The sequence below is a fragment of the Pelophylax lessonae genome, assembly GCF_965119305.1.
Source record: "Pelophylax lessonae genome assembly, chromosome: 4".
Lineage (NCBI taxonomy): Eukaryota > Metazoa > Chordata > Amphibia > Anura > Ranidae > Pelophylax > Pelophylax lessonae.
This window is the reverse complement of record NC_138771.1, coordinates 575,871,961-575,899,772: the sequence shown is the minus strand read 5'-3', so window position 1 is coordinate 575,899,772 and position 27,812 is coordinate 575,871,961. Positions and strand designations below refer to the sequence as shown.

Here is a 27,812-nt window from a genome sequence, read left to right as displayed (position 1 = left end):
AGTATTGCCTATGAAAAGTTAGGGTTGCAAAGTTTGTTGCCGTTTTCACAGATACACACAATGTAAAGGTTTGACATGTTGGGTATCTACTTGCAACCTCGCTTTTTGTATTTTACCAAAATTAGGTAATTTATTGCATTTGTGTGCCCTAAAATTAACTTTAGTGTGGTGTGTGTGTATATATATATATATATATTTAATATAATATTGTGTGTGTATGTATGTATGTATGTGTATGTATATGTATGTATGTATGTATGTATATATATATATATATATATATATATATGTATGTATGTATGTATGTATATATATATATATATATATATATATATGTATATATGTGTGTGTGTATGTATATGTATATATGTATATATATATATATATATATATATATATATATATTGAAATTTTCCTTTTTTTAAACTGTTGCACTAATATTGCGTGACATAAAAAAAAAAAAAAAAAAAAAAATTGTTACATACATATTCTCCAGCACACCATGGGGCTTTAGGTCCAAAAAAAATTGGAACTACCATTTTTTTTTTTTTTTTTTTTTCAGGGTGGCTGCTTTTCTAAAAAATATATTTGGGGGTTTTACGTAATCTTCAGGCCTAAAATTATTATTTTTTTTAACCGTGTGCAAAAAAAAAAGCTGTCATTGAAAGGGTTAAAGAGGTTGTAAACACTGTTTGAGTTTTTTTTTTTTTTTTTTTTTTTTACACCCTGCAAAAGAAAGACATAATGAGCTAGTATGCATCGCATATTAGCTCATTATGCAATACTTACCTCAGAACGAGCCCCCGCCGTGCCGCTCACTCACCTCTATGACGGGCGACATGTCTAGTCGCCCGTCTTCCGGGATCGCGGCATCCGGCCATCTGATTGGCCGGAGCCGCGGTGACGTCACTCACGCGCACGCGCGCTAGAGCCGACAGTCACGGCACGGGGCTCTGAAGGAACGGCACGATCGGCCGTTCCTTCAGAGCGCATGCGCCAGTGACGTCACTGGCGACATGTAAGGTTAATATCTCCTAAACGGTACATGTTTAGGAGATATTTACAGTACCTATAGGTAAGCCTTATCATAGGCTTACCTATAGGTACAAGTTGTAGAGGAGGGTTTACTTCCTCTTTAAAGGCAATAACATTTATTCGAAAAGGAAAGTGTGAAAGGTCCCTTACTGATCCATGGACTGATCGAGGTGAATAAGGTTTTTCCCAGATCTCAGGTTACCAAACACAAAGCGTTTGGGTGAATATTGCCCTTTATGTGGTTTAAATCTTCTTTTTACAGACATTGATTAGCAGCGTTATTTATGTACCAATAGTAACTGTTCCTTTGCTTCTTCTGCCTCTGACACAATTGCCCCTTTATTTCAGAATGCGCAGGATCTTTGCCGTCGTTTTCCTTGCCAGAATGGAGGTCGTTGCACTCAATCAGGCTCATCTATCCGCTGTGAGTGTCTTCCTGGATGGACAGGAAATTACTGTGATATCCCACGTGTCTCCTGTGACGTAGCAGCAAGCAGGAAAGGTGCGTATAAAGAATAATGTAGCACGGTACAATGTAGCACGATGAGACTTTATGGCTTAGCTCTTTACATATTCTTTTTGTGTTAGGTGTTCGTTTGGAACAGCTTTGCCATGCTGGGGGAACCTGTATGAACACGGGCAACTCTCACAAGTGTTTCTGCAGAGGGGGCTACACTGGCAGCTACTGTGAGACGCCCATCAACCAGTGTGACCCCGATCCCTGTCTTAATGGAGGGTCCTGCCACAGCTACCTTGGTGGTTATGTGTGTGAGGTGAGCAAGACTAAGGAGTCTATAGGAGCATTTTATATCTGCTCTGTGTGTGATATATTTTTTTATTCCAAGTTGGAGGTTTTCTAAAGAGGATTCAAAATCATATAGAAGTTGTACAAAGTGAGGTCTCATTTAGCGTTATTGATAAGCAGAACAGGATTAAAGTATATGTGTAAAACAACCCATTCAGTTTAAAATAGAAATGAATGGAAAAAAATAAATTAAAAAAAATGTAAGTGATCACATAGTTCTCCACTGCCAAAGGAGCTCAGAGAGCCAGGGGAGGGGAAACAGCAGAACACTTAACTTCACAGTGAATGGCTGTGCGGGGGGCGCATGTGTAAACACAAGTATAATCATTAGAGGAGAGCAGGCTGAGTTCTCAGCAGAGCCAGAAGCCTGACCATGCTGTGCTCACATGCCTAGTGTGGTCAATGTTTAATAGAATAGCAGAGGGACTGGCAGGAACACCAAGTATTTCATATAAAGGAGCAATGCAAAGGACAGAAAACTTTCTCATACAAGTACATGATACAGCAGGCACATATCTGGTATATGAAAGGTTGGGTTACATATTCTCGAAGGTTTTGTTATATAATTACATGTTGTATAATAGGTGTTTGTGGTCTAGCATCTGTCATGTTGGGGACATGGGTTGTATGGTAACCTCAAGTTGGTCTTGAAGGAAACTGATGGACAGGGGCACCTTGTATTTTTTTAATGTCATCTGTTTTCCTAGTGCGTGGCTGGATTTGAAGGAACAAACTGTGAAGTGAACATAGACGAGTGCCAGTCCCACCCATGTCAGAATGGAGGGTCTTGTATTGATCTGATTGGTCGTTACATCTGCTCCTGCCCTCCAGGGACCATTGGTAAGCATGTGTAGACTGTATTATTTTACATGTCCCTATTCCGTGCAATTACGAATACTGTATGTGCCAGAATGTAATCGATTCCTAACTTTTGTATTACTACTTTCTCTAAACAAATATTTAATTCTTGCTTTGCTTTTTTATTGGCAATCATTTATCTAGTATACGGTGCTTGCTTTGGATAAAAATTGTTGCAATAATTTATCTGCATAAAATATCAAATTGTATACAATATATACTGAACGCTGATACAGTTTGATGTTTTATTTGGGGACAATAAACACTCAATGATTTTGCAGTGATAAATATTTGAGCTCTGAAATACTGTCTGCATTTGTAGTTCTATTGTGGGGAAAATATGATTCCAATAGCTGTGAAAATTGGACTTTAGGGTTTATCTAGCACCAGCATGTTACTGGACCCTGTAGGAAGTAAAGGGGTGTAAAGTAGGGTCCGGGTTATTAAATGTTTCAACCCAAAGACCGAATATCCAATTGGTCACCTTACTGAGGCCCAAGAAGAGAAGGATTTACCAAAATGTCAGCAGAAAAAACAAACAGTGACCGAATACACGTTGCAGATGCTTTTCAATATTTTTATAAGCTTTAGTATAGCATAGAGGAAAGTTCTGCAGAATACGTTTTTTTTTTTATTTACTGACAAGGTAGGGGTGGCGGTGTCATGGGTGGGAATAGTATGATATCTCGGGATTGCTTTATGCCAGTGGTCCTCAACTCCGGTCCTCAGGGCCCACTAACAGGTCAGATTTTAAGTATTACCTTGAAGAGATGCAGACTAGAGTACTGCAATCATTGAGCAGCAAATTAGATCACCTGGTATGGATTTCAGTTATCTTGCAAACCTGGCCTGTTAGTGGGCCCTGAGGGCCAGGGTTGAGGACCACTGCTTTATGCGATACATTAACCACATTATAGGCAGTCTCAGAGCAGTAGTATATGATTTGAAACCTAGATAAAGTGTACTGTATCACTCACCACTGATTTTGCACGTGGACAAACACTATGTCTAGTACATTGGTATGTGGTGACCCATCTGATACACCTCCATGACCCAGTTTGAGTCTTGACACACAAGCTGGTGGAACAAGAGAAATTACTCAGTTACATGTTTATCATGATTTATTCATGAGTTATTCGCATATAGACTACTTATCTTCTCATACTCATACACACACATAGTATGAGTGTGTGTATATATGTATGTATATATATATTTATTATTTTAACAATATACCTTTCTGCTACCATAACCTTGTAATAACTTAAAAGGAAAACCAAGACCGTACCCTAATTCAACCCACTATGTCCCCTTCCCTCTCCCATACTTCATGTTTCCTGCGTTTAATTTTACAGGAGTGCTGTGCGAGATTAATGAAGATGACTGTTCCACTCTCACCACTTCTGGGCAGCCCAAATGCTTGAACAATGGGACCTGTGTGGATAAAGTTGGGGGCTACCGCTGCAACTGCCCTCCAGGCTATACTGGCGAGAGATGTGAGGGTGACATCAACGAATGCCTGTCTGGGCCTTGTGTGGCACACAACACTCGCGACTGCATCCAGATGGCCAATGATTATCAGTGCAAATGCAAGAATGGCTATACAGGTAAGATGGTTGTGTAACGGAGGGAGAGGAGGAATGCTAGGCAGCAGCTGGTGAAATCTCAATCTAGTCAGTGTCTACATTCATCAATTGTGGTCTAGGCGAGCATTTCACCCGTTACACAGATGTGCCAGCAGGTCTTGGGTCCCAAGATGGCCCTGCGGCACATTTGTGCATGCATCGGTTTCCCCTGCCATGGGTTACTGCTACCAGGGAGATCAAAAACCACCTCCATCTTTACGTGCGCTTAGAAAATCCAACTGCATGTGCACAGATGTGCCAACTGATTCTGTCAGGACCTAAAGGCCAGGCAAAGCCCATAAGCAGATGCACCATAATGGTGGCACCCAAGGAAGAGGGAGGGGGGTGGGTGGACAGGCAAAGCCATCTGGTAGGTGGACTGAAGTTCCACTTTAAGAGGAAACCTGGATTTTTTTAAATTATTTTCTTCAGGAAATCCCTTTTTTTTTTTTTTTTTTTTTAATTTTCTTCAGGAAATCCCTTAAAGAGGAAGTAAACCCTCCTCAGGAAGTTGTACCTATAGGTAAGCCTATGATAAGGCTTACCTATAGGTACTGTAAATATCTCCTAAACATGTACGGTTTAGGAGATATTTACCTTTTAATGCAGCCAGTGACGTCACTGGCGCATGCGCTCTGAAGGAACGGCTGATCGTGCCGTTCCTTCAGAGCCCCGTGCCGTGACCGTCGGCTCCCGCGCGCGTGTGCGGGAGTGACGTCACCACGGCTCCGGCCAATCAGATGGCCGGATGCCGCGATCCCGGAAGACGGGCGACTGAACATGTCGCTCGTCATACAGGTAAGAGAGCGGCACGGCGGGGGCTCGTTCTAAGGTAAGTATTTCATAATGAGCTAGTATGCGATGCATACTAGCTCATTATGTCTTTCTCTTGCAGGTTGTAAGAAAAAAAAAATTTTTTTGAACGAGTGTACAACCTCTTTAAGTCAGCCATTTAGTGGGTCTAACCAGTAATCTTAGTAGTGTAGGAATGAGATATTAAATGATATATAATTATTTTTCAGGGCGCCGCTGCCAGAGTGTTGTGAACACATGTGAGTCTGGACCTTGTCAAAACGGAGGTGTCTGCCGTGTGACGGTAAACATCCCTCTGGGGTATACCTGCCGCTGTCCTGCGGTAAGTACTTGTCTTTTGCACTTGATGAAAGCTACACCAATCTATATTCCTTATTCACTCATAGCATATTGTTTTCCTTTTTTATAGGGTTTCACTGGAACCTCCTGTGAGCGGCCTCTAAATTCCTGCCGAGACTTTGATTGTCCATCTGGCTATTCCTGTGTCCCTTCATCTCAGGGCCCCCGTTGTGTCTGCCCTCCAGGTGTTGTCTGCCGCACCCTACTAAATAGTACCTTTAGCACGCGGCCTCCCCGTCAATCAGCCTGCTCCCCTTCACCTTGCCAAAACGGAGCTCGGTGTGTCCCTAGTGAAAAGTTCCCTTACTTCACCTGCCACTGTCTACCAGACTTTCTTGGACCACGGTGTGATATAAAGGCCCCAAAAGTAGGTCCTGAATGTTGGCCACAACCATGCCCTGGCAAGATGGGGGATGGCCGTTGTGATCGGGAGTGCAATTCTAAAGAATGTCAATGGGATGGTGGAGATTGCACTTTGTCTGTGGATGACCCGTGGAAGAATTGTCCTGTGCAAAGCTGCCAGCTCCTGTTCAATAATTCCGAATGTGATCTACAGTGTGCGTCGGCTGAATGTCTCTATGACAACTTTGACTGCCGGGAGAAGACTGAACCCAGCTGCAAGTAAGAGACCTGAAATGCTCTTGGGGTTGGCTGTCAGCTATTTTATTTTATACTAGATTCATTTTCTTTTTTCCAAAATTTGTATTTTCTGGATAAGATTTACAAATAATATGTTACAAGACAAGAGTATATCAAACAAAACCTATACTGTGTATAAAGGTAAAAACAGTATATACAAACTATTAAGTCCTACTTTTAACATATTTATTAGGCATGGATGAACAGTTTGAAATTTTGTCAATACCCAATTAACCTAAAGTAAAAAGGGAGAGAAAGTTAAATTAAGCATAATAAAATAAATAAAATACATTTGATCAATCTAGAAATAGTGATGACCGATATTTTTGCACATATTTGGGAAAATCTTAATTTTGCAGTCCTAAGGCCAGGCACAACAGGAGTCCTACGGTTACCTTAGTAGGCAGTAAATAAAGCTGTAACACAATGCTACTGGTTTCAGAGGAGAAACATTTCTGCCTAATAAAGGTTTGGGCTTTTTACTTATTAAAATTCACAGGTTGTCTTTTTATATCAGTGACTGTTAGCAGTTTAAAGTGAACCTGTTCTTTGCTTATAAGGGGAAAACCGTGCGGCTTTAAAGCTGAACTCCAGAATAAGCTCCTATTGTCTAAATACAAGTCATGTTTATTCTTCCTTGAATCTTGGTGTGCTTTGTGTACTTCTTCCAGATCTGTGCAGGAGCTTCCTGTACTAAGGACTAGTGATTGACCGATATCGGTTTTTCCTTGCCGATACCAATATTTTGGCCATTGCATATCGGTATCGGTCGATATTGGCCAATATTTTCATACACTTAAAAAAAAAAGTTGTTTTTTTTTTTACTTGACAGGTACTCTTGTGGAGGGATCTGGGGGTCTAAAAGACCCCAAACCCCTCCTCTGCACTTAAAAGCATTCAAAACGCCAAGTTTGGCTGTTTTGTATGCTGTCATTTTTTTTAACCACTTAACGACCAGCCACGTAGATCTACGTCGGCTGACTTTGAGTGGTTATACCGGGATGATGCCTCTAGCTAGAGGCATCATCCCGGTACCGTTGTTTGAAGCCGGCGGTCGGCTTTCCGTCGGTAACGATCGATGCGGCTCGGGAGCCGCTCGATCGTTACCCGGGGGGGCGGGAGGGGACGTCCCCCCCCCTCCCGCCGCCTTCCGCGGCTTTGCTCGGGGCTCCCGTCCCACCGGGAGCCCCGAGCACCCAGCCGGCACGTCCGCCGGCTGGATGGAGTCCCGATGAATGCCGGAAACGGCATCGATCGGGTCTCCGATGACGTAACCCGGAGGCGGCGTCCATGACGTCACATCCGGGTTACCGTGCCGCAAAAGGCGGCAGATTTAAAAAACGGCTGTATGCAAAAATGCCGTTTTTGGCGTTTTGCATACAGGGAAGTGTAGTGGAGGGGTCTAGGGTCTTTTAGACCCTCGATCCCTCCATAAAGTGTACCTGTCACACATATTGCTGTCACAAGGGATGTTTACATTGCTTGTGACAGCAATAAAAGTGATCAGATTTTTTTTTTTTTTAAAAAACCTGTAATAAAGTTAAAAAAAAAGAAAAAATAAATAGGAAAAAAAAAAAAAAAAAATTTAGCCGCCCCCGTCACCGTTAGCTCGCGCACAAAAAAAAAACGTATACGCAAGTCGAGCCGCAAATGAAATCGCTGTTCAAACCACACATGTGAGGTATCGCCGCGATCGCCAGAGCGTGGGCAATAATTTAAAAAAAAAGAGCTACACTCTAACTCAAAACTGGTAACCGTTAAATAAATTTAAAGCGTCGCAGATTGAGATCTCTATTGACCGTAGTTTGTCGCCATCCCACGGGGGGGCGCAATTTTAAACCGTAACATGTTTGGTATCTATTTACTCGGCGTGACATGTTCTTTCACAATATACAAAAAAAATGGGCTAACTTTACTGTTTAGTATTTTTTTAAATTAGTGAAATGTGATTTTTCAAATTTTTTCCAAAAAAATGGCGTTTTAAAGACCGCTGCGCAAATACCGCGTGACAAAAAATTTTGCAATGACCGACATTTTATTCTCCAGAGTCTTTGCTAAAAAAATATATATAATGTTTGGGGGCTCTAAGTAGTTTTCTAGGAAAAAATACTGGTTTTAACTTGTGAACAAAAAGTGTCCGAAATAGGGCTGGGGGTAAAGTGGTTAATCTGGCGCAGAGTACCCGGAAGTGATGTCATGACATCACTTCATTGCTTATGTCTTTAATTTGTACATATGTGAGTGGCATATTCAAAAACATTTGTAAATGGAATTATGCTATGTAACATCATTTTATTAAATTATTTTACCCTTACATGAGCAATATTTGTAATATCGGCCAGTTCCGGGGTCGATACAGCTATAGCGGCAAAAGTAAATATCAGCCCTCGATATATTGGCCTTGCCGATAATCGGTCGATTCCCTACTAAGGACCGGTCACTTCTCCTTTCCTAGTGCACAATGACTGGTCTTGTCTCGGCTCCCTCCCACAGCTCTGATCTCTTCATAAGCTATGTACAGCACAGTGAAGATGCCAATGCTTGACTGTAATATCTGTTTCATGCTCACAAAGTAGATTTAAATCTGTTCTACCTGTTTAGTCATATATTCAAGTGAAAGATTTTGTACCTAGAGTTCAGCCTGCTTCACTTCCGTTCACTACTCTGCTGCTCCATGTAGCTGCTGGGTGTGATGGAAAGTTCTCTCCAAGAGTCTATAGATTTGTAGGTTACAATTATAGAACTATGGCCTCGGGTTTAAATTCTCTGAATAGCCGCTTTGATTGGCCCAGTACTGTCACAACCTCCTGCACACCTAAAATTACCAGGGATTTCCTTTTGGCTTAAGATGCTGAAAGGAGCAGTAGGGGAGTAAAGGAAAGTTTGGCTTATATTGGCATTAACGCAAACTTGTTTTTTCAACTCATCAGAAGGAACAGCGTTTTTAAAGTATCAAACTGATTTTCTTCTCCGACAGCCCTATGTATGAACAGTACTGTATGGACCACTATGGAAATGGTCGGTGTGACCAGGGATGTAACTCGGAGGAGTGTGGCTGGGATGGACTTGACTGTGCCGGAGGCCGGGATGGAGAGCAGCTGGCAGAGGGAGTGCTGGTCATTGTGGTTCTGCTCCCTCCTGAACAGCTTCTGAAGGAAAGCAAATCATTCCTACTGAGACTTAGCGTCATCCTGCGCACCTCTCTTCGCATCCGTGTGGATAAAGATGGCCAGTACATGATTAAACCATACAGGAGAAGCCAGGCAGCAGAGCGGAGGGAGAAGAGAGAGCTGGACAGCGACATCATAGGGTGAGCACATGTTTGATGCAAAGAGCATTCTAGGCATTCTCGTATTCCGTCCTATAGCTCTAGTGGATGGTGTTTCTGTCTAAAGCTGGCCATACATGTATTTTTTTTTTTTTATCAGCTTGCAGGCTGATAAAAAAAACAAAAAAAACAAATGGATTCCCCCATGCACACTATTGAGATGGATGGTGTTATTGTATTCTGACAGTGGGCTCAGACTACACTGATCAGCACTGCATTCGGTTGGCTGCACTGCTGATCGAATTAATGTTTACCAACATTTCCGTTTGAGAGGAGTCGATCATTAGGTCAACTCCTCTCCAACTGGAACAGCTGTCAGTGTTTTAAACTTTTGCCAGTCTAGTACTAAATTCCCCAATATACTCACCTCCACCTTCCAGCGATGCAGATGTTCGATTCCTCGCTGGCCACTGTCATCTTCTGCCCAGGTGCCAGGTTATCGCCCTCTACTTTGGACGATGAGAGCTGTCATCCTGCGCATTCGTATGGGAGTCAGTCATTCTCGCACAAATAGTGTGACGGGAATTCACACAGAGCTGCACATGGACTGCTCAGTGTACATTAGGTAGATACCTGCGAGCAGCCAGGTAAGTGTGTAATATTGCAGAAGAGACATTGTGGGGTTGATTTACTAGGAGTGTGCAAAATTTCGTGTAGCTGTGCATGGTAGCCAATAAGCTTCTTCTTTTAACTTCAGCTTGTTCAATTAAGCTTTGACAAAACCTGGACGCTGATTGGTTTCTGTGCAGAGCTGCACCAGATTTTGCACTCTCTAGTTTTAGTAAATTAACCCCATGAGATATAGATAGATAGATATATATATATATATATATATATATATATATATATATATATATTTATTTATTTTTTTTGCAGTAAAAAGCTGCCTGATCAGTTTTGGGTTATAGGTTTAAGTTGGCTTTAGCTCCTCTAAGTTTACCATGGCTTCTATTAAGGGAAATTATGCATTCCAATCTTAAATCCTAAGATGGCTCTATTTAAAAAAAAAAAAAAAGAAAAACTTTAAGCCTGGGAAAAAATTTAACAAGCTAATTGCTCACTAGAGGCACAGTAGCTGAACCATAGAAAGGCACTTAGATTCCCAATAAATTACAGTATAGAGCAAATGACATACACATTATAATCCAGGCTCGATCCTTTTCCTTAGATGTGGACATCATGGATAAGCAAATGTTGCCTAGAATAAACAAATCTCTGAAAGTGTATTGGAACAGCTTATAGTCCCACAGATCTCCAAAAGCTTGTGAAATATATTTATCAACAGAATCATATGGTATCTTTTTAAATTCTCCAAGCTAGATAGCGCTAAAAGGTATGCTTATGGCTACTCTTGCAATAATTCTAAATAAATGAAAAGGTTCATGCAAACGTAGTTGATTATTCATGATTCACTTTTGATGAAAATCTTTACTCCACGACAGCGATCTAGTGTCCCATATTTTTCAATGTAATAGACAATTAAGTATTATGTTTTACTTTGGAATGTTACATCATAAAATAAAAAGTAAAAAAGTAATCAATACATTTTTGATATGTAGGAGCTGATTCTTCACAGTCCCAACTGAGCAAGATGTAAAATTGGCGGGTAATCCATTTTAAAAATGAATACTGAAAGTATAAATCAGTAATTGTGACTTGGTCATCAGTTCCGGAAAGTCTCAGCATTTCATATACTGGAACTGTGTGACAAGGCAGGAGAGCATGGTATGGCTTATTTAAGTAGACCCCCAATGTTCTGACTTCTGTTCTCTTTTTGACAGGTCTGAGGTGTTGTTGGAAATTGACAATCGGCTATGTAAAAAACAGGTCGACAAAGAGCCACCCGAGTGCTTCCCAGATACGGAAAGTGCTGCTGACTACCTGGCTGCGCTGAGTGCCATGGACAGGTTGCATTTTCCTTATCCAGTTAAATCTGTGCGCAGTAAGTCAAAGATTTGTCATTAATAAATGTAATGTGAGGCCTCAGAGGTAGGAAATGGAAGACTTCATCATTTATGTCTCCTCCTAGGTGATAAGATTAAAGAACCACCCCAGTCATTGCATCTTCTTCCACTTGTGGGTGTAGTTGGGCTGTTGATCTTGATTGTGATAGTGCTGGGCGTCCTGGTATCTCGCAGGAAGCGGGCACACAGCACATTATGGTTCCCAGAAGGATTTATTTTGAAAAAGGAGAGAGACAGACGTGAGCCCGTGGGGCAGGATGCTCTTGGACTTAAGTAAGAAAATTATAGGTACCTCCTGTGTTTATTGGTCTTTTTCATTTAGCTTTGCTTATGCTGTGATTCTCTTTTAAGGAACATTGCTAAACCAGAACTTCTTATGGAAGATCCTTCTGAAGACTGGACTGAGGCAGACTGTCCTGAGACTAAAAGACTAAAGGTAAGAGTGATACTGTAAACAGATACAGCTGCCATAAAAATATCGGTCTGAAGCCTCATGTGAAAGCTGTATGCTAAAACGAAGCCTGTGACATCACTCTCCACCTATTCAGCTTCACTGCCTTGTAGCAAATTTTCTATTTGTGAGGCTTGTATACATTGAGTGAGGACTGTCCGTATACTTTTCTGGTTTTAATATACAGAGTATCAAGGTGCAGGCATGGATGAGAGAGTAGGCCAAAGCCAGCCATAGGTGGATTGAATCTCACCCGGTTCATCAGGAAAAGGATGAGATTCAATCCATTTATGTGCCGGCTGGTTGTACCAAAATTGATTTGGGTACAACCAGCCTGTCTGATTCTTTACATGTGATTACTACTGGTGGCTAAAGCTGCTAGCAGTAATCATTGTGTTCTGCCGGCCAGGAAGGCTCCCTGCTGTCAGAACTCAATAGCGCTGCAGGAGGGATTCAGTGTTGATGGGAAAATCGAGCGATTTTGCTTTCCTTCTGCCCCTAGTGGAAGGAAAGAAAATCATCTAAGGGTGTCTTTATTATTAACATATGTCCTATTAACCCCTGCAGCTGAAAAGTGCATTGCCAGGAATAAATAATTGCAGTGTTAAAGAGAGATAGTAAATTCTAACCAAACACTTCTACCTACAGGTACACTTATAATAAATGTTACATGTAGGTACTGTGAGTACCACCTAAACTTGTGCTGTCGCAAGTCACTCCATCACTGCACTCTGCATTCAAGGCACACTAAGTGCACCATACAGCAATTGTGACTCCGTCTTAGGCTGCTGTAATTACAAAGAGCAGAGTGCTACTTTCAGTTGCCACATGTGAAGGAGATTAGATGCCTTGCAACCGTCTTCATATATACTGGGGGGAAAAAAAAGAATTTCCGAATTTAGACTGCGCGTCAGATCAAGAGAGCATGTCAACCCTTTTTTGTGTTTTGATATGGATTGTGTTTTTTTTTTTTTTTTTTGCATTTAAAATTTGACTACAGCAGTCTCCTTTCCATTTCTTATAGACTGAGGAGCTTTCCCCCTGTCGCCAAGATCCCGTGGACCCAAGGCCTTGGACGCAGCACCACTTAGCCGCTGCAGATATCAGACTTCCACCAGCTACAGCACTAACACCACCACAGGGTGACTATGAGACAGATGGCATGGATGTTAACGTGAGAGGCCCAGGTGAGCAGCAACACTGCTTCCCGTACAGAGCAGGGTTCACATTAGGCATACAGAATGGTATTTTTAGTTGCACAGCAATTGGATAGATGCTTCATTTGGTTAAAGGATAAGTCCAGTCAAAACCTAACAAACGCTAAACCTGCTCTTTGCCACATTCTAAGACTACTTTGATCAAACCCTGTAAAGCAAAAATCGCTGTACTTACCTTTTCTACACCCGGTTCGGTCTCCACCGATGGAAGCTGTGTGCAGGAGAGGACCAACAATGGCTGTGAAATTAATGGGAAGTGGCGCCACCCATAGACTTATTATGAGGCTTCTGTTGGTCGATTGCCTTTCCTGCACCCACCTCCACATTGAAGCCCCCGCTGACAGCTCAGCGTGGGACTGGACCGAGTGTAGAAAAGTTAAGTACGGTGATTTTTGCTTTGCAGGGTTAGATAGAATGGTCTTAGAATGTGGCAAAGAGCAGGTTTAGCGTTATGTTTTGACTGGGCTTAGCCTTTAAGTGAAAGCTGTACATTTCAGATAGAACACTTTTGATGTCTCTGGGGTTTGGTAAATAAGATTTCCTGGAGGTTTATGAAGTGATATACAAACACTATTATCACTTATGCCAGCAATACCAGAAAGTGTGTAGAAATCCCATGTGTACTCTATTCTCCTGATGGCCTGTTAAAATATGTAGACAACATGGATTTGCAGCAAATTTGCCTCTAAGAAAGTAAAACCAAATTTCCGGAAGAAAACTGTATTTCCTGGGTCCAAAATTAACTTTTTATGCAGGCTTGTTGAACTGTTTTGGGAACCACATGGACTTTTCTATTTTCTTGCCCCCTCAAAGAATATAAAATAAAAATAGTTCAGATAATTAAATAAGCCAATAAGGGTACCTTTCCTTTATTAAAATTCTAAGCAATGATTTATTGTATGTTCATGAAGGAGTTACAAAATTATACAATTAGCTATCCAAACCAATTGATAAATATTAGAGAAACATTTTTTGTCCAGCTCTCTGACCCATATTAGATATGGGCTTGAATCTGGTATTTAGAATGGTATGCTAACCTCTTGTCCCATCCAGTCTTTCCTGCGTCGCACTTACCATGTGTCTTATGGATGATGCCTTGACGGTCATCTCGGACTACCTATCGTGTATTACCTTGCCAATTGAGTCCTTTTCAGTTTCTCGCAGAGCGGTCCCTCTATGGCCGTTATCCCTCCTATTCCACCCGCCTTGGTGGTTAATTTAACTTTTCTTTAGGGCTTCTTTAGCGGTTGGGTTTCTTTGGTCCTTCTCAAGGGGTTCTCATTAGTTCTGCCTTTTCTGGTCTGTTTTTAAAACCGTTTGACAGTTGGTTGTTTGATACTTTGCTGCTTTGGCTACAAGGTTATTATATCTTCTGTCTTTTCAGGTCCGTTGACCTTTCTTGTTCTTCCTGTGGGCCTGTTGCTGCTATTTCTTGTACTGTATTAAGATAATAGGAATTTTAACATATCCGTCCCGTAAATTCCATATCTTGGAGTATAGTTCAGGACACCTGTCCCTCCTCTTTCTCTGATCCCCTTACCACTGCCTAAAAAAAACTGGAGCCCCACGGAATGGGATGGGTTTTATGGGTAAACTGGGGGTTTAGGGGCGGTTTTCAGCAAAGCTTTTGCCAGTGTCCAAACGACATAAAGGAACGAGATATATAACCTATGATCTGAGAATTAACTCCCCATGTCCTGTACTGTACAGGTATGTCAAAATTCCTATTTCTTGAATTACATTGCCAAGGCCCTTGCAGTGGTGTTATACTTGATTCAACACACTCTTTCATTTTAGTTTCACATGTTTCATTTATGGAGTTATGCTCTGAAGTTGCACATTCGGTTTCATTTAAGTCTGACACTGAACAAGTCTATACTGCTGGATAAAAATTGTAGTGGAATGTGATGGAAATCTGATCTTTCTCTCTTCTCCGATTCCATTTGCAGATGGATTCACCCCGCTGATGTTGGCATCCTTCCTGGGAGGTGGGCTGGAACCAGAGTCTCAGGAAGATGAGGAAGAAGGTGAAGCATCAGCCATTTCTGACCTTATCTGCCAAGGGGCATCTCTTGGGGCACAGACAGATCGAACCGGTGAGACGGCTCTACATCTTGCAGCCAGATATGCCAGAGCAGATGCAGCCAAGAGACTTCTGGATGCTGGAGCTGATCCCAATGCTCAGGATCATACAGGGCGAACCCCGTTACACGCTGCTGTGGCTGCTGATGCACAAGGCGTTTTTCAGGCAAGTTGCTCCTGTGATGTGGGATTTTTCTTAGTGGCAGCTGTAAGCTGCATGTCTGACATTATTCGCTAATAACCTTTCTACCAACAGATCCTCATCAGGAACCGCTCCACAGACCTGGATGCTCGAATGGGTGATGGCTCAACTGCACTAATTTTGGCTGCCCGACTGGCAGTGGAGGGTATGGTGGAGGAGCTTATTGCCTGCCATGCTGATGTCAATGCTGTGGATGAACTTGGTTAGTATGGAGATGATAGTCTCTATTTTAAAAGTTTTTAAGAGTGTCCTGCTTTTCAAGCAGATGCATTTTAACCTAAGGTTTCAATATATTCTCCTGTTCCTCCTCCCCAGGCAAGTCTGCTTTGCATTGGGCAGCAGCCGTGAATAACATTGAAGCTGCCGTTGCTTTGCTTAAGAATGGAGCCAACAAAGACATGCAGGACGGCAAGGTGCGTGAATTGGGGGATATAGAGGAATGACGCATGCTTTCTGTCATCTATGCATTTGTTTATTATTAGTTTAACAGTATCAACTGGATCAACTCACTCCTAATCGGTGTCCGCCCCTCAAACCGATGGTTCATCGTCCATTTAAACCTTCATTGCACCTCCTTATCGAATAATTGAAGCCTCTTTGACTTGCTACTTGTTAGACTTACTGCTTTCCATTCAACTGCTTATCTCAAGACCCAGCACTCAGACTATATTAACTGTTCATTGTCTTATCTTCCATTTTCTTTTTGGGCTAAATGGTGGCCACTTTCATTGCGAACTGCATTCTTGTTTAAAAAAAAAAACAAACATATTTTATGAAAAAAAAAAAGTATCAACTGGAACTCTGTAGCAGGGGAGGATGGGGAATATTTAGTGACCGCGTCCTACCAACTACATACTTTTTATAAACCTTGTATTGTTTTTGTGATATTGGTTATTCTATGGTTTCAAGCCTGCAGTGTGTTGTTTTCATAGGCTCTAGCTTGTGTAAAAGCTATGTATACAAGAAGCTTTTAAGTAACTTTGTTGAAGCCTTTAAAGAACTCTTCAGTTCCAGTTTTGGGTCTTTACAGAGATCCTGGTGGAAGTAATGACTTATTTTAAACATTCTGCTAGCAGGCTTCATTAGGCTTTCAACAGGTAGTGCTAAAGCTTACATAGCCTATCAGCTTGCTTAAAGTGACGGGCCACATCCTATTAAAATATATGACAAATATATACATACATATTATAGCAAAATAACAGCGCCACAGACATTCGTTTATATGTTCTGTTGGACTGCCGCTGTCACTAATTATTGATCAAAATCCATAAAAAAACAGGTATTGAAAACAAAATGAGTAGCGCAAGTCCACACACCACAAAATGTGCTCTTTGGTGCTATACACAAAATAAATAGAATAACCAATTATATGAAAAACTTAACCATCTCACCTCCTTACCCCTCTAAAATGCATGCAAAAAAGTGCAAATGTAGAAAGTGCAAATTCAAGAAAAAATGCAAACAATTAGTAATGTACAAATATAGCAACAATGAAAGTGCTCTGTTAAAGTGCTTAAGTTCCCCCCAAAAAAATATTCAATTTAAAATTATTCAATTTTTTTGTACTCTTTTACACAACATATATGTGTTTCAGTAATAGTCCATAAAGTAAAAAGTTTAAAGTAAAAAACGGTGTCCCAAATATGTTAAGACTCCAAAAAATTATCTTCACAATGCAAAATCCCCCCCAGGTGTAACACCGAATGAGTCCTTCACCACTCTTACTAGATCACAAACTCACCAGATCGATAGGCCAGGCAGATTATAGACCAGCATACATGCCAAAATTTCTCAAAGATCCCTGAGTGCTTTCTTTTTATTGGTAATACTAATCCGAGTATCCTTGCATGTCATAATATCCAGACGATAAAAAGGGAGGCTTCCATTGTGTAAAAACCTATGAATAGGCTTTCTTAAAATATCCAATAAAATTGCACTGAAATGAACATAGTGTCTGCCCGACATTAGGGATAACACACTCAGCTGTGTGGCGTTCGTCTCTGGTCAGTTCACGGACCACTAGCACTCACCAGCATACGCGGTGATGTCAGAGTTCCTGCCCTACCATACGCGTTTTGTCATGCAGCATCCTCAGAGTGGCAGAACCATTCCCACACTAGAGCTGAGTGGTACTTTAAAAGCTTTAACAAAGCTTGCAAATGCTTTGTAAAAACTTGCTATACAAACTGTTTTTTCTTTTAAACCTGAAGCCTGTGTGAACAAGGCCTTACTGTCATGTTTGTGTGTCCATTGATGGACACAAGCCACTTTCTGTGGCCTAACTATACTAGATTGTGAAATTTAATCTTTGCACTGTTGTCAATTGATAATTGTTTGAATAGTAACTGTATGTGCTAACTTATATTGCTTTTCTACCCTCTAGGAGGAAACCCCATTGTTCCTAGCTGCCCGGGAAGGAAGTTATGAAGCAGCAAAAGTTCTGCTCGACCACTATGCAAATCGTGAGATTACTGACCATATGGACCGCCTTCCTCGAGACATAGCTCAAGAGAGGCTACACCACGACATTGTTCAGCTCCTAGAGGAACATAATGCGGTCAGGGGTTCCCAAGGGACAATGGGAGGACACACTATGTCACCACTACTCTGTCCTCCTAATGGTTTCATGGGCAATATGAAGCAGACACCACAAGGCAAGAAAAATCGCCGGGCAAGCAACAAAGGCGGAGCAAGCCTGAGTCGTGGAGAAGCTAAGGAAGCGAAAAACAGAAACAAGAAGCTGTCTCTTGACTGCCCATCTGGCAGCAGTGGTCTGCTAGAGAGCTCAGTGACACTCTCACCTGTTGACTCCCTTGATTCACCGCGTGCTTACAGTGGCAATCCTGGCTCCCCAGCAATGGCTGCCCCTGGCACATTTCACCTTGGCTCCCTGTCTGTGCCCTCCACACCTCTTGTGAACGGCCTTATGGAGGGGCCTTTTGCCGTGTCTTTGGCTCGTCTAAATGAGATTGGGGAAGCCCAAGGAAATGCCATGATGGCCCTTCAAGGCAGAGTGCCACTGCAGCGTGCACCAAGCTGTGTGGTGAATGGGTTAAATATCGGCATGCTGAGCGCAAGCAACATTCCCTTTGCGTGGCAGACCCAGGTGCCCTCTTCACATCCCTCACGCAACCTCATGCCAGGAGCTCCTGCGGGTTCAGTGCCTAACTTACATCAGCTGCATGCCCAGCAAGTTATGATGCTGCAGAACCAGATGGCAATGCAGAGTCCAGTGAAGATCACCATGGATCCACAGTGCCAGATGGGCCCAGTTGCTCCAAACACCGCTCACTTGCGACAGCAGAGTATGCCACATGTAGCCGAGAGGTCAGCTCAAGCAGTCACCCCGACAGAAGGAAACTACTTTAAACAGCAGAGTATACCCAGCGAGGGCAGCATCCAGACATCGCCAGCTATGACTGCTCCTCCTCAACAAACCTTCGCACCTTCTCAAGAGGAAACCCCAAAACACTATCTTCACATCCCCACTGAGCACCCCTACCTGACCCCCTCCCCTGAGTCTCCAGAGCAGTGGTCCAGCCCATCTCCTCACTCTGTGTCAGAGTGGTCTGACACTACCCCTAGCCCAGTCGTAGTGGGTGGGACCCATGGGCAGACATCCCACTTACCTGAGCAAACCAACAACATGCAAGTGTTTGCCTGACCGACATAAGACCTGCCATCACTTTGTAGTGCCTTCACCTCTTTTTCTTGTTTTCCCCCTCTTTGACTCTCTTTTACCTTTCATTGCTTTTCACTTTTTTATCCATCAAATTGTATAGTGTTTGGAGCACTACAAAGTAGAATATGAAGTCTCCAGTGATTTTATAAGAATGTTTTATGACGGGACCATGAAGAAAAAAAAAAAAAAACTTATCTACAACGGGACCAATTTTAAAAACTTTTTGTATAGACGTTTTCCAACGCGATCTCTTAGTTTGAAGGAAAAAAACTGCAGCTTGATGTCCTTTTTTATGCAGGCTATAATCGTATTATTTGCAACAAAAAAAGAAATGTTACAATTTTAAAGAGGGTGTCTGTCCCCCTTTTATGTTTTTTTTAAGCTAATTTCACTGCCCTGCACTGCTCCTGTTCTGGGGTAATTGTATGTCATTAGATGGACTTGTGTATAAAGTTAAGAGTTTATCCCCCCCCCCCCCCCCCCTCCAATTCCTCTTTTAAACTATTTCTACACAAACTGCCTTGTGGACTGTGTCAGATAGAAAATGGTACAGAATTTAATAAGAGATTTTTCTTTAGAGGAAAGAAGGTTGTAAAAAAAATCTTTATCTTTTTTGCCCTGTCGTATTGGAACCAAATCGTTGTTTGCAGTATTTTAAAAATTGAATTTGCAATGTGGTCATGTTGCAGCTCTTTAAAATATCTGTCTACACAGTAGACCTTTTTTGTTTAATAGTTAAATGGTGTCTTGAAACAGGTTTAGGTCATTCCTTGATAATGGTTTCCATGGTAACCACTTCTGGACCGGAAGGTTTTACCCCCTTAATGACCAGGCCATTTTTTCGTGATACGGCACTGCGTTATTAGAACTGACAATTGCGCGGTCGTTGGATGCTGTACTTGAGAGCTTTTTTTTTTTTTTTTTGGTGGTATTTTGTCACCTCTGCAATTTGTTCACGTCTAAAAACTAGGGTAAAGATTTTCATTTACATGACTGCGACATTGCGGCGAACACCTAACTGACATTTTTGGGGTGGACCAGTCACATTACTACAGTAATCAGTGCTAAAAATATGCACTGTTACTGTACTAAGGACACTGGTAGGGAAGGAGTGAACACCAGGGGCAATCAATGGGTTAAGTATGTCCCTAGGGGATGCTTTCTAACTATGTGGGGGATGGACTTGCTGGATGAACAGAGACCTGTGTTCCTAAATAGGTGGAACACAGAATCCCTGTGTTCATTACTGACAGAACAGCGGTCTGCCGTGTTTACATCGGCAGACCGCCATTCTGTCTCCACGAGGAGCGATTGTGGGAGCCCAGGGGACATCGCAGCCACTGGACCCACTAATTGGCTCCCCCTGGGGCCAATCGAGACGCGCGCCCCCACTAGCTGTTCCACGAAACAATGTACAGGTACGTCATTTCACAGGACAGAGCCGACCTGCCGCAGTTTAAGTATGGCGGCTGGTCTGCAAGTGGTTAAACAGAACTGCGGTCTCTCGGTGTACCTCAGTTGCTTCTTTAGCGTGACTTTCAGTTGCAAAACACTAATGTAGGTTCTTCTGTTCGCAAACAAGGATGTTGTTTTCAAGGGATAACTTTAACTTTTTTTTTTTAGATGACCATTTAGCTATGATTCAAAAATGTTAAGATACAAAGCCTTTAAAGGAAACATGACAAAAGAAATATTTAGGGTGCCATTGCTGAGATATTATTGAAAATACTAGAGAAGATGCAATGTTTTCTGTGGCTTCACAACATTGTGAGACCCTGACCATGGAGCAAGAATTAATGGCTCGTTCACATCTGTGGCGGGGACTGACTCCCCTCTAAAATGCCATCCTTTCTTAGATCACTTTTTTGAGGTATTTGACAGGCAGTGAAGGGACGCTATGTCTCCTCCTCACCACCTGATTCAACCCTATACACTTGTACCACTGCGCCAGAATCATGTGCATTGCACATAGTTGTAGAGCGGCCCCATAGAACTGCATTAATTACATTCAATGGCGGCACAGCCCACTTAAACCAACCTGCTATTTTAAGTTTTGTAGCAGTCACGAAGCACAACATCGCCTCCACAAACTGTGTACAGCAGTGTTAGTGTTCAGGCGGGCAGTCGAGGGGGGGGTGGGCGGTAGAACTGCGTTTCTACTGCCTGGCTTTATTACCCCCTGGCCACGCATGTGAGCAAAGGTTAGGTGTAATTGCATCTGCCTAGCTGTTTTGAGTCCGTAAAGTCTTTTTTCATCCAGGCTTCATCTTGCACAAGAGCAGTGTGTACAGCAACCTGTTGTAATGCTTTCGGAAAGCCTTTAAAAAAAAAAAAAAAAAAAAACCTCCGTTCCAGTATGAGGATGTTAAACAGAGATCCTAATGGGAGTGCTTTAAACACGCTAGGAGCATGCTTCAACAAGCTTCAGAAAATAATCTTGAAGCCTGCTAGCTGCTTATTTAAAGTGATAGGGAGCACTCCATCAAGATCTGTCTAACCTCTCCAAGCTACAGCTGAATGGTGCTTTTAAGGCTTCAACAAAACTGCTTAATGCTTGCTAAAATCTTTGCAACTTGCAGTACAGCTCATATACCATAAACAGCCCTGTGCGGCCACAGACTGAGTCTATTGAAATTCAGTGATCCCAGTACTTCTCACTGCTCCAAAATTTCCTGTCGACTCCTATGTGCACCAGCTGATTGCCAAAACTTCAGGAGTCTGCCCACTACACCCTGCTGTGAACACAAAATACAAGCCGTACACCAGATGTCTCTGCTCCAGGGTAGGTTTAATCCAGCTGACAGCACACACTGAGACTACTGCCAGAAGCCACACTACTGATGCATTTCACCCATCACGGGCTTAACTAGAGAGATTCAATCCCTATGATTAAGCCTGTGATGGGTGAAACGCGTAGATATGACTTCCAGTGGGAGTCTGTGCTGTCACCTGAAATTAAACCTACACTGGAGCAGAGACATCTGGTATCTTATGAATCTTTTGTAGACCACCTAGAGTTAGCATTGCATCCAGAAAGCTAGTGCACTCAAGCAATAGATCGGCTAGGTCTAGAAATTTCCCTCACTACTGGTTTCCCTTTTTAAGGTTATTTTTCAATTGACATTTTTAACATTTTAATTTGTATGTTTTGACAACGTCTTTCCAACGCAAGGGGCTAAAAGTTGATAATGTGTAAAGCTGTACATTAGCCTAATTGTTCATTCTTGCTAATGTTAGTAAGTAGTATTTCTCATTGGAGAACCAAATTAAAATTGGGTAGGGGAAGGGGTCTGTAAAGGAAACTTTTTAAAAAAATAAAATAAAATTTGGCAACCTTTCAGAAAAATGAAGAGGTAAAACGAACATTGCCATGGAAGGTGAAGCTTAAGTTTGTAACTTACAATACCCCGTGCTAACCGGGGGGAAAACATTGGTGTTACCAAGTTTGTAATACTTAAACTGTATAATTTAGGCTGTAGCCATATATATATTTAAATATATATTTTTGTGTACTGGGTATACATAGAAGAAATTAACTTTTTTTTTTTTTTTTTTTTTTTTGTGCAACTACGATGACACAGATAGTCCGTTTTGTTGAACCAAGAATGGAGGATTTTAATATACAAAATTCTATCTTATTTATACTATGGTATAAATACGTATATATATGCACATGTCGGAGTCATGATTTGTGTGTAATTATAACACTGCCTTACAAATATAATAGTTTTCATATGCCTTAATTAAAGCCTAATAACTGCCTGCATCTTTAGACGCCAGGGGGAGTTTTGATCCCCTTCAAAAAGTTGTTTGAAAATTTTAAAGCATTACACCCTTATATATATGTATGATTATGCAGTATAAAGTGTGACCACTAGGTGTCACTGTATGATGTAACGCACTATGGTGTTAGGACTATGTACTGGATAAGGGACATTGTTCAGGGCTTGTAGTCTCTTTGTCAGAGTGCTTCTCAATTAAAGTGCACCTGTGTCTAGACTATGGACATAAAAGAATTTACACATTGACAAGCAGTAAAAGCTTTAAATCAAAGCTTCTCCTGACTCCTTTCGCTGCTTCTGCTAATCGGTAATTATTTTTTTCAAAGTGCCTCTGTTGTGAACATTAGAGATACATTTCTTCACAATACATATAGCTACAGAGGTGAATGTGGACTTGTTTTTAAAGTGCTTTTACTGCTTGTTCAGAATATGTAAATACTTGTGTGCATAGTCTGGGCACAGAGTGACTCTAAGAAGCTACTGCATATAAACTTGTTGTATAACATACCTTTATTTGTATCTTAAACTAATTGTATAACTGTTGTATCCCCTGAGCTACAGTCTGTTACATGTTTTTATTACTGTTCCCTTTTTTTTCTGGCCCCCTATCTTCTCATTATCCAGTCTGGTGTCTTTTTTTTTTTTATAGGAGCTTAAAGAGAACCTGGCAAAAAAATGGATGTTCAGTTATAGTGTTCTTCGGAGATAAACGGTACTTTAAAATCCAAATCCCATATACTGCATGTCCCCCATGAGAGATCTTGCACTATGCAGCTCCTTTGTTCTACACCATTTTGCTTGACTCTTAGCCGAGATGTAGCCAGGCTTCCTTCGCTGGAAGTGCTCCTGTACTCTTATAATGTCCAATGCACTCTTTTGTGTAATCTCTTGGATTGTCTTTCTTTGGAGGGGACTGCTTTGCCTCCTACTGCCATGTGGGATGTCACAGAAGGTGGATAGGCAACAGGTCAAGGACATAGGGATGTGTGGATCTTGGATTAAACATCTTAGAATGGGATAAAACTTTGGCATATCATTTGATATCCATCCATGACAGGTTCTCTTTAAGCTGTCAGTAGTGATAATATGTGAAGCAGTCAGTCGCAGATTGAGAGACTACAAGCCCTTGCATGTATCAGCCGGGCACTTGGTTACTGCCAATGGGCCGTAGGGTCCAGTCGCTAGAACAGTGTAGCCAATGGATGTTTCTGTATATTGTTCACACAAAACCACTCAGTCTTAAATATTTCATGACCAAAAAAATGCAATTTTTTTTTTTTTTTAAACTAAACATTCTTTCTGAGGGTTTTTATACACAAATATTTTTCATTTAATAGAACAATGTTAGATATTTTTTATTAATCAATATGTATATTTTATTACTCTTGACATAATGTCTTTTTTAAGAAATAATAAAATGATAAAAAAATCATGTAGCTTTATACTTTGTAAATAAACGGTACAGAATTCTTCATGTAAAGTGCCTAATTCAATAAAAAGAGAATAATGTAGTTATTGAAAAAGCGTTACATTGATTTTATTTCTTCTGTTAAATTGCAGAATTAAACGCTCTGGTCAACCAAAAATTGATGTTTTAGTTATAGGTGAATCATGGTGGGCCAAGTCGCCCAATAACCACTTCAGGACCGGAAGGTTTTACACCCCTTTAATGATCAGGCCATTTTTTACGGCACTGCGTTACTTTAACTGACAATTGTGCGGTCGTAAGCGGCTGGGATGTCTACTAGTCTTGTTTTGGTCAGGTTTAAGTCAGTAATTACTAAGAATTGTAGGCCTATAATACATAACGCCAAATTTCCATGAAAAAAATTGTACCGCTTTTGGTACAGAATTCCTGACAGAATCATACCGCCAGGGAGGTTAAATCCATTAGATCTTCAGCAGGAAAAATCTGGAAGACTCCAGTCTAATGTCCATAGTGGTTGAGTGGAGCTGGGAGCTACGTGTATAGACATGTTTCATTAAGGGTCTCAGAGGGGGGGAAAAATAAATTGGTGGCCAGTTGAGTTTCCTGGCATCCATCTACCTCTTCAAGTGATAAGCTACTAATAAGTTTAGACTTTAGAAGGGAACTAGGTTTGTTTTATAGGGTGGATTCACTAAACTTTTCTCCATTAGGGCTTAGGAGACAAAACCCTAAAACCATCCATTCTGCAGTTATTACAAGCCCATTTCCAAAAAAAACATGTATTGCTGCCTAAAATCAGATTGCAATGATTTGCTAATCTCATAAAACCCTTATTTTGTTTACAATAGAAAACATATCAAATGTTTAAATAGAGAAAATGTGCCATTTTAAGAAAAAAGATCATTCTAATGAAACGATGACGGTAACAAGTCTCAAAAAAGTTGGGCTGAGGGGGGAGAGACACACCATGACCACTCTGGTGTAGTAAGTTCCATGTGATTTATTTCGAACTATGTAAAATATATCCCTCTTGTGACTATAAGGCCCCTTTCACATTTGTGCAACTTGTCGCATGACAAGTCGTACTCCGTGATTTCCAATGAGTACTGTTCATATCTGTGCGACTTCAAAGTAGTCCTTGCACTACTTTGGTCCGACTTTGATGTGTTTTGAGGTCTATAAACCTTAAGATTACACAGACATTGCTTCAAGTCCAGTAAAAACTGCATCAAAATCGCGCCACTTCTAGGTTTACAAGTGTATAAAGTATATGAAACCTTCTACACCAGGTTTCGCGAGGTCTCTCTCTCCCCTTACCCAAACTTGTTTTCATGCAGGGAGTCCCCCCTCCTTGTATGTATTGTACATTGTTTTATCTTTCGTGCACATTTTCCCTCCCATTCTAAAGTGAGCGGCTGAGCGCTGTTAGGTAAGTGCTGTTTCTGGCAGGAGGCACTACGGTTTTCGTTCTTGAGCTTTTGCTCTCAAAGTTGGGACAGGGCAACAAAAAGCCTGCAAAGTAAGCCCCCTTTCAAACGGGCTTTCCGATCCGGTCCGCCTGTCGATTTTTCAGGGGGACCTGATCGGATGCTCCATGTACCTCTGTGGAACAGCAGATGTCAGCAGACACATGTCTGCTGACACCCACTACCCTCCGATCCGATACTGTCCGGGAAATCTGGATGGATGGCTATCCTATTTTCCATCTGTCTGGAGGCTCGAGTGAAAATGGACAGGCGGTCTGTTCTTATCTGATCCCCCAAAGAGGAGAGCGGGGATCTGACAGCTCCGTCTCTGCAACGTAAGCTGAGACGGAGCTGTCATCCGCCTGCTCAATGGGGCGCACTGCCCGTGTGAAAGGGGCCTAAGTGGTACTAACAAGAGAGCTGGGTGAACATTTTGCAACTAATCAGGTTAAAGTGGTTCTAAAGCCCGAAGGTTTTTTACCTTTTTATATATCCTCTGCCTACAGGAAACAAAATTTTCAATCACTTTAATTGGTGCAAGAGGTCAGTAACCTAATTGGGCTTAAAAAAAGCATCTTAAGAGTCTGTCTCAAAAAATGGGCAAGGGTTCATCTATCTGCATCTAAAAATTCTTGACAAATTTCAGAATAATGTTCCTTAATGTAAAATTGCAGAGGTTTAAATATATCTACAGTACATATTTACCTCCAAAAGATTCAGAGAATCTGGAGAAATCTCTGTGCACAAGGGACAAGGCCGAAACGCAGTATTGGATGCCCATGATCTTCTGACCTTCCATCAGCACTGCATCAATAACCTAATTCTTTGATGGACATCCCTGCATAGGCTCAGGGATCCTTCCAAAAATCCCTTTCTGAACACTGCACGATAGAGCTTCACCTTGCATTTTTGGATTGCACAACGAACAAAGAAAAATCCTTATTTGAACATGATCTAGAAATGCTGCCATCTTCTCTGTGCCAAAGCTCATTTAAAATTGTCTGTTACAAAGTGAAAAACTGTTCTGTGGTCAGACTTATCGAAATTTGACAGTCTTTTTTGGCAACCGTGGGTGCTATGTCTTCCAAACTAAAGAGGGGCCTTGCTATCAGTGCTCCGCTCAAAAGCCTGCATCTCTGATGGTATGGGGGTGCATTGATGCATGGGCAGCTTACACATTTGGAATGCAACCAGCAAAAGTGAAGATGTATCCAGGTTTTAGAGTAGCATATGCTCCTGTCCAAGCCATGTCTTTTTTTCAGGGAAGGCCTTGCATATTTTAGCAGGACAATTCTAAACTACATAATGCATCTATGACAACAGCATGGCTTTGTAGTAGAAGTGTCTGGGTGCCTAACCGGCCTGCCTGCAGTCCATACCTTTCATCAATTGAAAATATTTGGCACATCTTGAAACGTAAAATACGACAAAGACCAATTACTAATTAGCAGTTTGAATCCTATATCTGGCAAAAATGGGACAACATTCCTCTCCCAAACTCCAGCAACTGGTGCTTTTTTTTTTTTCGTGTAAAATTTCAAAATCCAATAACACTTTGTACAACCAAACTCCAGCAACTGGTCTACTCAGTTCCCAGATGTTTACAGAGGTTTGTTAAGAGGGAGTATTACACCATGGTAAACATGGCCTTGTCCCAAATTTTGAGATGTGTTGCTGCCATCAGTTTCAAAATTACTTTTTTTTTTTTTTTTTTCTTGATTTTTTTCTTGAAATGGTACTTTTTTTTTTTTTTTTTTAGATTTTAGATATTTTCTATTGGGAGTAAAATATGGGTTTGATATTTGCAAATCATTGCATTTTGTTTTTATGTAGATTTTACACAGCATCCTTTTTTTTTTTTGGAGTTAGGGTTGTACTATTTTCTATAATGAACCTAAAGTGGTGCTAGTATTTGATATATTTCTTCCTTGTACAGTACAGGTCACAGCCTTTTTAATCATTACAACTACTGTAGGTTATGACACTAGCTTCAGGTGCTTGGACACTGGCAAAAAGGAAGGCTACAGGGACATCCCCCATATAACCCCCTACCATGCCCAGCTAACCTACGTTTTTTGCTAGGGTCCTTAATCTA

The 27,812-nt window shown here is 41.4% G+C and overlaps 1 protein-coding gene across 1 annotated transcript in view; it reads left to right on the top strand.

Annotated features, from left to right (window-relative positions):
- Positions 1–19,282, top strand: part of NOTCH3 (notch receptor 3) — a 145,691-nt gene extending 126,409 nt beyond the window's left edge. The window contains exons 20-34 of the mRNA XM_082253292.1: positions 1,384–1,537; positions 1,624–1,808; positions 2,548–2,680; positions 4,054–4,305; positions 5,346–5,458; positions 5,546–6,096; positions 9,092–9,424; positions 11,224–11,384; positions 11,472–11,679; positions 11,758–11,842; positions 12,882–13,044; positions 15,024–15,322; positions 15,413–15,560; positions 15,674–15,771; positions 17,742–19,282. Of these exons, the coding sequence (XP_082109418.1) occupies positions 1,384–1,537; positions 1,624–1,808; positions 2,548–2,680; positions 4,054–4,305; positions 5,346–5,458; positions 5,546–6,096; positions 9,092–9,424; positions 11,224–11,384; positions 11,472–11,679; positions 11,758–11,842; positions 12,882–13,044; positions 15,024–15,322; positions 15,413–15,560; positions 15,674–15,771; positions 17,742–19,022 (4,164 nt within the window). The 3' untranslated portion in view covers positions 19,023–19,282. The remainder of the gene's footprint in view (positions 1–1,383; positions 1,538–1,623; positions 1,809–2,547; positions 2,681–4,053; positions 4,306–5,345; positions 5,459–5,545; positions 6,097–9,091; positions 9,425–11,223; positions 11,385–11,471; positions 11,680–11,757; positions 11,843–12,881; positions 13,045–15,023; positions 15,323–15,412; positions 15,561–15,673; positions 15,772–17,741) is intronic.
- Positions 19,283–27,812: the final 8,530 nt, after the last annotated feature.